Source organism: Abramis brama, assembly GCF_963993115.1.
Source record: "Abramis brama genome assembly, chromosome: 22".
Taxonomy (NCBI): Eukaryota; Metazoa; Chordata; class Actinopteri; order Cypriniformes; family Leuciscidae; genus Abramis; species Abramis brama.
Window position 1 is genome coordinate 18,522,686 of NC_139984.1, and position 12,143 is coordinate 18,534,828.

The 12,143-nt window shown below is 40.9% G+C and overlaps 1 protein-coding gene across 2 annotated transcripts in view; it reads left to right on the forward strand.

The window, feature by feature from the left end:
* The window catches only part of samd11 (sterile alpha motif domain containing 11), a 60,177-nt gene that overhangs the window by 12,110 nt on the left and 35,924 nt on the right, over nt 1–12,143 (forward strand). For both annotated transcript variants that reach the window (XM_084099587.1, XM_084099588.1), the window contains exon 3: nt 2,858–3,030. In XM_084099587.1, the coding sequence (XP_083955713.1) occupies nt 2,858–3,030 (173 nt within the window). The remainder of the gene's footprint in view (nt 1–2,857; nt 3,031–12,143) is intronic.

Here is a 12,143-nt window from a genome sequence, read left to right on the forward strand (position 1 = left end):
CATGTGGGTAACAGCCGTCTCTCAACGCTAACTTTATCAGATAAAGCATCACTAGTGCTGGCGCACTTCATACGCGGCTTCCAGTGGCTGTTAACAGCTCCAAAACGCACTTGCCGTACGAATAGAATGTCACAAAAAAAGCAGTGTTTGTTTGTGTGTTCTCGGTTCTGTGTTGATATCATTTCTCATGAGTTTATACAAGATTCGTCTCAGTTTAAACAACTTGGACATTTAAATAAACCTATCACTTGATGTTGTGCTCAAACTAAATAGATCTAATTTTCTATGTTAAAATAGAACATATATAGACAAAAATCCGCTTCCACTGCAAAAAGAGAGAGAGAGAGAGAAAAAAAGAAAAGACAGTCGCTCTGGAAAAAAGTGTGTTCATCTTGTTCATCCTCAGGGATGTTTTCATCTTTTTCAGCTTTTTCCCCCTCTTCTTTTTAATGTATGCCACTTGAGAGAATCCAGAGGGGCTGCACCTGTTTGCCTCTTGGCTAGTCTCTCCACCTCCTGCCCCGGCCTGCCACTCACGCCTCGGCTCCTGTGGGATGCTCTGCATATGTGTATGTGCACGCGTGCGAGCTTTGGGTGTGGAGGAAGGATAGCTGCAGGGCTCGGCAAAGTTTGACAGAGCCTGAGATGCAAGCATGCTCTCTCACACACACACACACACCACCCATTTACACAAACAGACTTTTCAGTTGAAGTTTTTCAAAGCCGTATTCATTTTTCTGAATCTGTGAACAACACTCCTATAGGGGAGATTGGGGTAAGCTGTGCCACTTTTTTACTGAAATGAGAAGAAAGTGTCGCCAAATAAAGACACCCCAAAGCCATAATTTTGGGAAAGTGCTTCTTTTTTTGAGGAGGCACTGCCTCCCTTGCCTCCTCGGGTGAAACGTCCCTGGTTTGTGTATATATATATATATATATATTTTCAACCATGATAACTCGCAGAATAGATTTAAAATGCATTTATTGATAAGAACGGAATGTACATAGGCTCAGTCTTGCCAGACTAAATCTGCTACGCTGCTGCATGAATGAAGACTATTGCCGAAACATGCACATAAATACAGTGAATAGAATGCAAACTGCTGCAAGGAAAGAAGGGAGAATCCCCTATCAGATCTAGGCAGGTGGTGCTGAGGAAGGAGGAAGGCTAGAAAAATTCCCATGCCATGCTGAGTTCAGCAAGTTAGGTATGACAATAAGGGTGTACTCACTAGGCACGGTTGCCTTGTACCGTTCCCTGGCGCGGTTAGCGATCATCACTCTATATGCGTACCGCACCCGAGCCCAACTGAACCGTGCTCTGGCCCACCTCTTCCAAGCGGGCCAGGGACCGGTTAAACAAACCGCGCACGGGCACGGTACGGAGTGATCACACTAGTCCAACGAACCAGACTTTGGGGGTCAAACGTGTTCGGGCACGGTTCAGATTGCCTAGTGTGAGTACACCCTCAAATTTTCTTTTACATAAGTTTTATGTCAGTTTTTAGTTGTTTATGTGCCCCTCTCAGTCATAAGCAGCATGATGGGCATTGAATACATATATGATCACATGGCAAAAATGTTGTGTTTTACTTAGATTATTGGGTGACATATTGTAGCCCTCTCTTCCATACTGTTTTTGCAACCATCCCTCTTTTTTCCTCTTTCTTTTTCTGTTTTTTCTTCTTCTTCTTTTCTTTTTCCCTTCAAATCCACTCTCTCCTTCTCTGTTCACTCATGGATAGCAATAGAGGCACAGAAATCTGCACTGACCCCTTCAGGTCACATTAAAGGTCGCCCAGCTTCACACACTAAACCCTGAGGGCCTCTCATCCCCTTCATCCTTCGCTGTCTTTAGATGTCTGATGCGGATAGAGGGAAAAGGAAGAGAAGGAATCACTATCACGTCCCATTCACTCACCCATCCTCTCACCCATCCTCCTAGTCTCATGGATCAATGGTCTCTCCCTCTGCATGGATCTCTCTGACTGAGTTTTGCTGTTATTTAGGGAGTTCAGCATGTTGTGCATTTCCACCCTTTATTCAGTCATTACTTCTTCATGATTTGTGACCTGTGTTTCATGATTCAGAACCTGTGAGCCTGATCTGTGTAGGTCATATGACAGTGGGAGAAATTGGAGTGACTATTTGCTGGAATTTACTGTAAAAACAAACTTTTGTCAATTGTCATTCTTTACAACTGCATGATATAAGAAGGTGTTAATATCGAGTGGTGTAGCTTAGTGGTTAGATAAATGACTCAAGAACCAAAAGGTTGCACAAGGAGTGATTCCTTGAACTATCACCATTGTGTCATTTATCCCAGATTGCTTTAGATATAATTGTCAGCTAAATCAGGGGTTTTCAAACTTTCTGATGCCATCAATCCTGGATCCCTTAAATGTGATCCCCATTATTGATTTTGAATATTATGGTTTAGGATTAAACATTAATAATTTGGTCCTTTTTATTTATTTATTTATTTTTAGTTTATTTTTTATTTTTTCATTTATTTATTTACTTTTGCTTATTCAAAAGCCCTTTGCTAAATGACAAAATAGAGTAGTGTATCTGCTGAGGTAAATTATGAATTCACATTGCTTTATGTCTATGTGTGCACCAGAAACTGTAGCTTTTTATGAATCAGTTTTACTGAAACTGATTCATAATGCAAATCCAAAAACAAAATGAATACAACAGTAATACATTCAAAATGTGATTTATCAGCCTAAAGAGAATTGGAAGTGTGACGGATCGGGAACATTAGCCATTTCTCTGTACTGCAGTTCAAGCCAGTAAAATCAGAGAAGGCTGTTCCCAGAGTCTCAGTCTGTCTGTCCCCTCTGTGCTCCTGCAGAACCGTGGGCGACTGGCAGAGAAACGCACCATCCCCTTGCCGCCAACACGGGTGCCCAAAAAGGAGCTGGCCTCCGTTTTCAGCAGTGACGACAGCGAGGGCAGCGAACGGGCCAGTGGAGATCATGCAGACATCAAACAGGAAGAGCTGCATTACACTATCATGAGAAAGAGGTGAGAATTTGTGTGTGTGTGTGTGAGAGCGTGGGTGGGCAAAAAGTACAGTAGAGTGCCAATCCCAGTGCCAGGGATTGATACATCAACCATGATCTGCCGGAAAGGGGTTAGCCATATCAGACATCAGTATACCACCAAAGAGCTTTAAAGAACCCTTAGGTCTTTACCCTCATAGCCCCCTATTTTGACACACACATACCCTCTAACACACACAAATTCACTCATTTACTCTTTTGGCAGATACTACAGACACACAGGATGTGCCAACTCTAAATACCCATGCTTGGGAGCCTACAGGATACATGCACAGAAATAAACATGAGGTCTTCTCATGAACCATATGAAAAGTGATATTGTTGATGAGGTATTTGCAGTCATGTGGCAACTTTCTTAATGCCATAGATCTCAGAATGGTTCGAGAGCTTTCACCTAATGCTTTTCCTGATGCGTGTTAAAGTTAAATTTCTCACCTTGAATATTTCAGTATGTGCCCTAACCACATGCATAATTATATTTTGGTCTTAGCACTTGCTAAAGAATGTGGAAAGCAAGAGAGCACCAACAGCTAAAGGGCTGTTCAGATCAAGGACAAAAACTGTAACTATAAAGTTTTAACAATAGTTGCAATTCTATGAGAATAGTGCAGTCCACACCACAGCTATAACAATAACAACAGAGGAACAATATCATTGGAATCACTTTCAGAATAATTTTTTTTTATAGCTGAAGAACAATAAAAACATTGACAGCCAATCAAAATCCATTCACCTTTAAAGAGCTACAGTAGTGCATTTAAAGGGGCAGATGACATAACTGCAATGCATGCTCATTGGTTTGGAGCCTAATATACACTCCCCTAAAGGATTATTAGGAACACCATACTAATACTGTGTTTGACCCCCTTTCGCCTTCAGAACTGCCTTAATTCTACGTGGCATTGATTCAACAAGGTGCTGAAAGCATTCTTTAGAAATGTTGGCCCATATTGATAGGATAGCATCTTGCAGTTGATGGAGATTTGTGGGATGCACATCCGGGGCACGAAGCTCCCGTTCCACCACATCCCAAAGATGCTCTATTGGGTTGAGATCTGGTGAATGTGGGGGCCATTTTAGTACAGTGAACTCATTGTCATGGTCAAGAAACCAATTTGAAATGATTCGAGCTTTGTGACATGGTGCATTATCCTGCTGGAAGTAACCATCAGAGGATGGGTACATGGTGGTCATAAAGGGATGGACATGGTCAGAAACAATGCTCAGGTAGAAAACTCCAAGAAATGCTCCAATGCTCCAAGAAAACATCCCCCACACCATTACACCACCACCACCAGCCTGCACAGTGGTAACAAGGCATGATGGATCCATGTTCTCATTCTGTTTACGCCAAATTCTGACTCTACCATATGAATGTCTCAACAGAAATTGAGACTCATCAGACCAGGCAACATTTTTCCAGTCTTCAACTGTCCAATTTTGGTGAGCTCGTGCAAATTGTAGCCTCTTTTTCCTATTTGTAGTGGAGATGAGTGGTACCCGGTGGGGTCTTCTGCTGTTGTAGCCCATTCGCCTCAAGGTTGTGCGTGTTGTGGCTTCACAAATGCTTTGCTGCATACCTCGGTTGTAACCTCTTCTATCAGCTTGAATCAGTCGGCCCATTCTCCTCTGACCTCTAGCATCAACAAGGCATTTTCGCCCACAGGACTGCCACATACTGGATGTTTTTCCCTTTTCACACCATTCTTTGTAAACCCTAGAAATGGTTGTGCGTGAAAATCCCAGTAACTGAGCAGATTGTGAAATACTCAGACCGGCCCATCTGGCACCAACAACCATGCCACGCTCAAAATTGCTTAAATCACCTTTCTTTCCCATTCTGACATTCAGTTTGGAGTTCAGGAGATTGTCTTGACCAGGACCACACCCCTAAATGCATTGAAGCAACTGCCATGTGATTGGTTGATTAGATAATTGCATTAATGAGAAATTGAACAGGTGTTCCTAATAATCCTTTAGGTGAGTGTAGTTATTGCTATAGTAATCTTTATAGTTAGCATCTCTGGTTTGAAATTACCATGCTGTGTACCACAGCATTTTATGTCAGGGTTATTGCGCATGTGCTATGGTGGGACCATGCTAGTATTTTTGGTTAGTACCTGAAAGTACTATTTAAATGTCGTAGTGATCATTGAGTACCATGGTATATAAAAGTACCTGTACTTTTTTGTTTGTGATGCCATGCCATTTATTTATATTTGAGCAGTTTAATATTGATAAGCTAGATTAATTTTTTGAAAGAAGCATAGAAAAGATTAAATCTAGTGAACTACAACTAGTGAGTTACTCCACTTACTCCAAACAAAAATATTGGGTCAAATTATCTTTTTTTAATTACACTAAGCATATTTATTGATACTTTTTAGTGTTAAGTTTTTTTTATTGAGGCCATTGCAATACATTCTGGGATTGCGGTCTCTGTGAAGTATTAATGTAATGGTGCTTTAAAATTTGGCCTAAATGAAGCAGCAGTTCATTTTTGGAACAGTCATTATATTCTGCTTTCCACAAAAAATAAAATTCATCCAGTGATGTGCTACAAGTTCCACATCTCTGTCTTCAATCAGTGCGAGGGAATTCAGTGTTCATTAAATCTTCATGAGCTGTGTTTGGCCTCCCTCCTCCTTGGCACACAAGCCTGAAGAAGCTTATGAGCCTGCGGTCAGTGCAGCAGTGAGCTAAGAGCAGTGGCTAAAGCGAACGGTTTTTCCGCCAGTGGTTTCACTCTGCCTAAATGCATTACAGGTGATAACTAGCCAGCAGATGTCAGCCCTGGCAGGTGAGTCTGGGGAACCACATTTTTGTCAGACCATCTCCGCTTGTGAAAAGGCCGGCCTTGAGGTTCTGATCTATTATTAAGTTTCCTTTAATCACTAGAGCATGCCTTTCAAAGCTAGCTGTTGCTTTGAGACTGCAGGCTTTCTGGCTTTCGGGGGTCTTTAGGTGATTTTTCACTCATGTTTTTGAATAGAAGTGTCAGCAGCAGTTTCGATGGTGTTTGCAGTGAGATTTTGTGTTGGCGGTGTATGTTGCGCTATGCTGGATTTTTAAATATCCAGGAAGCTTTAGTGCTTCTAATGAGAGGAGTAAGAGAAGACAATATTCCCTTTTTCTCATTAGCCACTTGGCTCTTGCTAAAAATGTCTTGGTTAGCCCTAGCTCCTGTCAGGTTTTCTTAGAGCAACCGCCAATGCGTATAGCAATAATTTGACTTATTTAGTTGCCGTAATAGTTGTAGCTGTGCAGTTATATACTTTTTTTTGCTGCAGTAAATGGCGAATGAATTCCAATGGTTGAGTCAGTTGAGTGTAAGAGGCTTGGGTTTATGCCCATTGGTGTTAAGCAGTACATTTGGGTCATTACACAGCACTGTTAGGATATCATTCTCAAGATAGCCTATACGAATGTATGAGGACGTGCCCTCTTCCAGCATAGGCAGGTCATAGCTGAATCAGTCCTTTTTGTTGAGCCCTACAAGCTAACATAGGATGCTAGCTAGCTGTCATTCATTAAAAACATCATTGGCCAAAACCGAGTGATGTGAGGGTGCTTATACTGTGCTGTGCATTGAAAACACCACGTGTTTAAGCGTAATTTGATTTTGATTTTGTTGTGGAATAAAGAAGGGCTTCGAGTTCTTACCTTGGAGCGGATCAGCCCTGAATACCCAGGTACAAATATAAGCCCTCATCTGCAAGAGTTTCTTGGTCACTTTCTTCACTCAACCCCGAGCCGCTGGCACCTAGCAGCCACTTACCCTGTGACATCGAGGACGGCACAGGAACCAGAACCGGCCGGCTAAACTCATTACAGTGATCTCCCCCCAACACTTCAGACGCCCGCGTGTGAAGATGCTAATGAATTTAAAGAACACTTATGACTAATATCTAGGGCTTTTACCCTGTTAAAGGCGGCGGACTGCAAGGAGCCACGTCTCTCCTCTGTTCCGGGGCCGCTCACCTCACCCCTACTTTACTCAGATGAGGATCTGACCGAAAGAGATAATGGGATGTTCAATCTATGAAATTCAATTTCCATTGATCTGGACTGGGTAAGTGAGTTGTGGAGGGGTCTTAACAAATTGGATTTAGTCAATGGATGGTGAAGGATGGGGAATTCTTTTTTGCGTTTGATCGTATTTACGCCTCATCATTTGCAGTTTATATTAGTGTTGTGGTAGTGTGCATAGCGTTTCTTCAGTCCAAATGTAAAGTCCCAAACACAAGATATTTTTCTAATTTAATGCAATTTTTTCATTGCAAACTACATTATCATCTTTGAATTAAAAGTAGCATTTAATTTCAGAATGCATTCGTATTTGTTTTTCACTTTTGCTTTAATGACTGCAGCAGTTTAGCTGCATACACTCCACAAGTTTGTCAAACTTGATGATCATGTTCTCTAGCATGATTTGAGACGAACCTCTTGAGCTTCAGTGGAAGAAGAACATCTCACCATCTGTACAAAGTAGTTCACATGATCAGTGTCACAAATTTATTTGGATTGGTGACGTATTTTATTCATTTTATGTCAATGTTTCTTTGTTTAATTTTTTTTAAAACCTAAAACTTTCTGTTTATTTCCAGGTTTAAATAAGATTTTCCCAGATTTTTTATATGGACTCAGACTTTTGGACCCCACTGTACTTTAATATTCTGCCTTAAGGTGTTTTAAACCAAAAATGGTGCAATTTCACATGAGGCTGACGAATATACATTTCCGCAATTGTGCGCAGTCAGTTTTCAAGGGATTTCCAGCCACTGCCGTGAGAAAAGCTGGTACACTTTGACACCTTAAAGAAGACTCCCTATATCTTTTAACCAGATTAATGTTAATGCCCAGCAGGTTTATAGGTGATTAGTCCTCATTCCTCCTGTATCCTGCAGGGATATAGACCTTTCTTGCTTCAAAAACAGCCTGCTTAGCCTGAAGTGTAGCGCCTTAGCTTGGTCTTTTATATTCCTTTATCTTAGTGAATTCGCATGTGGAGGTTGAGGGTCTTCGGGTCATGATGCACTAGAATATCTGTATAAATACCATACTGAATAACAGAATAACAGGCTTGGTTTTATAATCTTTGAAATTTAAGTAAATCAACCGATAAAGACAACGTCATGCATCGACTGGCATCCTATCTTAAAACGATCACTTTCGCGATATGCTGTAGCAATAAAATTTGCAGGAATGAGATGTTTGTCATAGTATTAGTCTTCAAGGTCATGCCAATCATTTTCTGAAGCCTACCTGTGCACAGTCAGGTGTGTCAACACCAGGGCTTTGAGAAGTGCTGACTGCTTGTCTGGGTAATTACTGAGTAACCATCATGGATTATATAAGATAGTATACTTACTCAGAGGACAACCTGCTAAGAAAAGCCTCCAAAAAACATTGCCCATCCCATATGATCTATTGTAATATTTCTAATGTAATTATAAAGCCAATTTCTCCTCTTGTGTTAAACTACCTGGCATTTAACTGCTGATTTACTTTGGATACTCTCATGATTTTTGTACATTTTTTTCTTATTTACAACCTATGGAAAAAAACTAATTGCAGAAACATAAGTGGATTAGATGAAGGAGGGGAGGAGGAGGCAGGTTGATTCCAGAATGGTGGACCCTCCCCTTGAGCACGAGGGACAGGGAAAGGAAATAAATCAGACAACTGTTGCACCTGTCTGGATAGAAATTCTGTCTGTCTTCCCCTGGGTTTCTGCGGCCTCTTCAGAGAAGGGCCTGACCTGTCTGTGTTTAGCATTAGAAGCGTTTGTCCAGCAAGGCTTGCCGTCCTCTTCCCTGGTGGCTGTCTGGACCTGAATGTAAGCATTTGGCTATCCAGAAGTGGAAATCAGCTGGTCCAAACCTCAGGACTGAAGCCAACCCAAACCGCCGTCTTTAGCGCACTGTAACTGGCCAGGCTCTTAAAATGCTGGTATGTACAGTCAAGGGCATTTTCGTCTGACGCTTAAACTGTTTTTTTTATTTTTTTTAAATTATAGCAATATTGTTGAGTGTCTCGACACTAGTGTTTTGGTATTTTTGGAAATTTTATTCTGTTGTACTGTACAACAGACAAAATACTAGACCTACATGTTATACGTTTACAAGGAATGGCTAGTAGCCTGGCTGTGAATAATTTTCCTTTAAAGGTTTTTTTGCCCTCGCAAAGACATTCAGCTGATGATTAAGGTTTTTGTTTTTTTTAACAAAAGGGCTATTTTTTTGGTTGGTTGGTTTTAGTACACTCACACAGGTTTAGTAGAATCGTTCATATTCAGTCATTTGTGTGGTCCACCAGAGGAAATCATGGCTACTCAAAAGTTTACTTTAAATGATGTGACCATGTGCTCCATTCATTCATCTGTTTTGTTAAGGCATTTCTCTGTACAGTTCTGGAGCGTTGCACGACACACTGCTGGGAAGGGGACGTGATGCTGTAGGATTCCTGGAAAGAACCTTCTCTTAAGGCAATAATTAGTGGTTGGGTTCCAGTTCTGGAACTTTTAGAATGTCCAGGGCTCTTCCCAAGTAACAGCTGTAGGCTTAACGTTCTACAGTTTACTATTTACAGGAAAACTAGTGCTGTTTAAAGCCCTGTTGTTAGAAATGGACAAATGTATCCCGCTACATACGATACAACTGTTTTGTTGATTTATATCCACAACCTCTAAATTCATAGGGCTGGAATTAAGGCCAAATCCAATTTTTTAGCACAAGAACATTCATCACAAAATGTGTCTCAGTGAATTTTTAAAAAAAAGAAGAAAACTTTTGACTTTTTTTTAATCTATATTAATATTTTCTTAACTCATTGCTATCATTCAAGTAATCTTATAATAATTTACAGAATTCACATAGACTCTTTTCCCTCAGACTTTGAATACTTTTGGCGTGAAATATATTTGGTGTCTTCGTTAGAGTTTGGGCGAACCAAGCTTTTGTTTGCAGTTCCGCTAATTCTGCAAATGTTTTCAGTCATCCAGGTCATTGTAGGATATTAAAACCATGAAACTGCTTCGAATGTTACTGTAGACCTCTGTAGACTGTGTTATAAGATATTCAATATATTTACGTTCTTAGGAAATGATCACGCATCCCTACTCACTGCGTTTCCCTTGCCTGTCAAGCGAGAGTAAGTAGTTAAAGCAGTGAAGATGTTTTAATCAGGTGTTGTTTTCCTGTTAGCATCTCCTTTGATTGGTTTTGCTTCTGCCACATCAGTTAATCAATGTCATTAATGTCACATCTACAGAGGGCAGCTAGCTGTCTTTAAAAAGACGTTGCACCCCATCTCAGAGCTCTTTTAGGCTTTTTCCACTGTTTACTTTTCAAATTATCCAACACCGCAATGTTCAATGTAGCGAAATAATGTTTCGTTCCACTTCTACTTTTCTGGGTTCCCGCATGCTTATCGACCTCCTATCAGCTTTTATAAGGCAGGAACAACAGGAAAGCTCAGGAGAACGCACTGCACTCTCATTTATTTATGTATCTGTTTCGATATTTATTTATTGCTCTCCTCGCTAGCTGAGGCCCGGCTGCTTGGTCTGAATGTGAGCAGAATAACAACAGATGTGTTTTTTTGTTGTAAAAAAAAAACAAAAAAACAGAGAGAAATATTGATTCCCCCCTCCCCATTCTAGCATTGCAACTGTACTGTTTTCACTGGACATGGAATGACTGTTCAGAACAATTGTTTGGGAAAAGTAACCACAATATTTTCAATTTTGTACAATTGAAAATTTTCAATTTTGTAGCATGTTCGGCTTCTTCTTTTTTTTTTACAGTGCTAGTTCATAGTGCAAACTGTCTGTCACTTTCTGTGAAAGGAGGGATCCTCTCCACATGCCTTGCCACTTTCTGCTTGGCACCGCTTTGTGTGTGTGTGTGTGTCAGGGTGAGACTATCATCGCTGTGTTCAGTAACGATGTAAGCCCTGGCGTCAGGATGCCCAGTCTGCCAACTCTCTGTGTGACCTCTATATCTGGCGCCAGCTCTCGTCTCCCGTGTCACTGCAGGGGCACTTGCGCTGGCACTATTTCCCTCCCTGACACTCCTACTGCCATGAGGAACACCACGTCTGTCCAATGGCCTTCTGCGCTGCCTTAAACTCAAGTCAGTTCTTGAATACCTGCCATTCATCAGATGCCTTTCATCCAGATGTTGCCCCTGTCATATTTTGAATATTTGAACAAAACAAGCATTTTCTTAGAGGAACAGTTCACTCCCAAATGAAAACTGTGTCATCATTTACTCACCGTCATGTTGTTCCAAACCTGTATGACTTTGTTTCTTCCCTGGAAAAATTTAAAGAATGCTTTTACTTTTCAATTGCAGTTACACTAGACTAGGACTAGAGCTCTCAAGCTTAAAGAAAAAATGTAGTCCACTTGATATTTACTAAACGTCTGTAGTCTGTATCACTGATTAGTGAGCAAATAATACTTTGGAGATGCATCTGTTCTATTAATCTGTTCAGTTCACAAAACTATTTTGAATGATTCATTCACTGATCCGGTTCTCGAATGAGTGATTCGGTTGTAGCGGGTCTTGAGCAGAGCTCACTGGAGGGGAAGATTATCAGGGAATAATTTTCATTTTTGGGTGAACTATTCCTTTAAACCCTTTGCACAGCTTCCTAAAGCAGGACTTTATCCCTTTAGCAGCATTTGAATCTCAGTTCAGAGTTAAGCAAAGCTTTGTGCAGGTGTGCTGCTGGTTTTCTCCAAATTCAACCGCAAACCCTACTCCTAGGCCTAGTGCTCCTATATCAGACACACGTCAAGAACAGATGGAAGTGCTTTCAGCTCTGCATGAGAGTGCTGTGGTGAGGAAATGTGTCTGCTACCAGCAACAACACAGTTGATGCAAAAAAACATATCTTTCTGGCATCGGAAAGATGTTTTGCTGTTTGTTGCGGTGTCACAGATTTTCATTTTGTTTTAAAGCACTGACTCTGAAACTGCATTGAATGCCTCTGATTTTTTTGGCACCTTCCAAATATGGTATTTTACTCAAAAACCCTCTTCCGCAACATTCGCTTTACTCATGCACC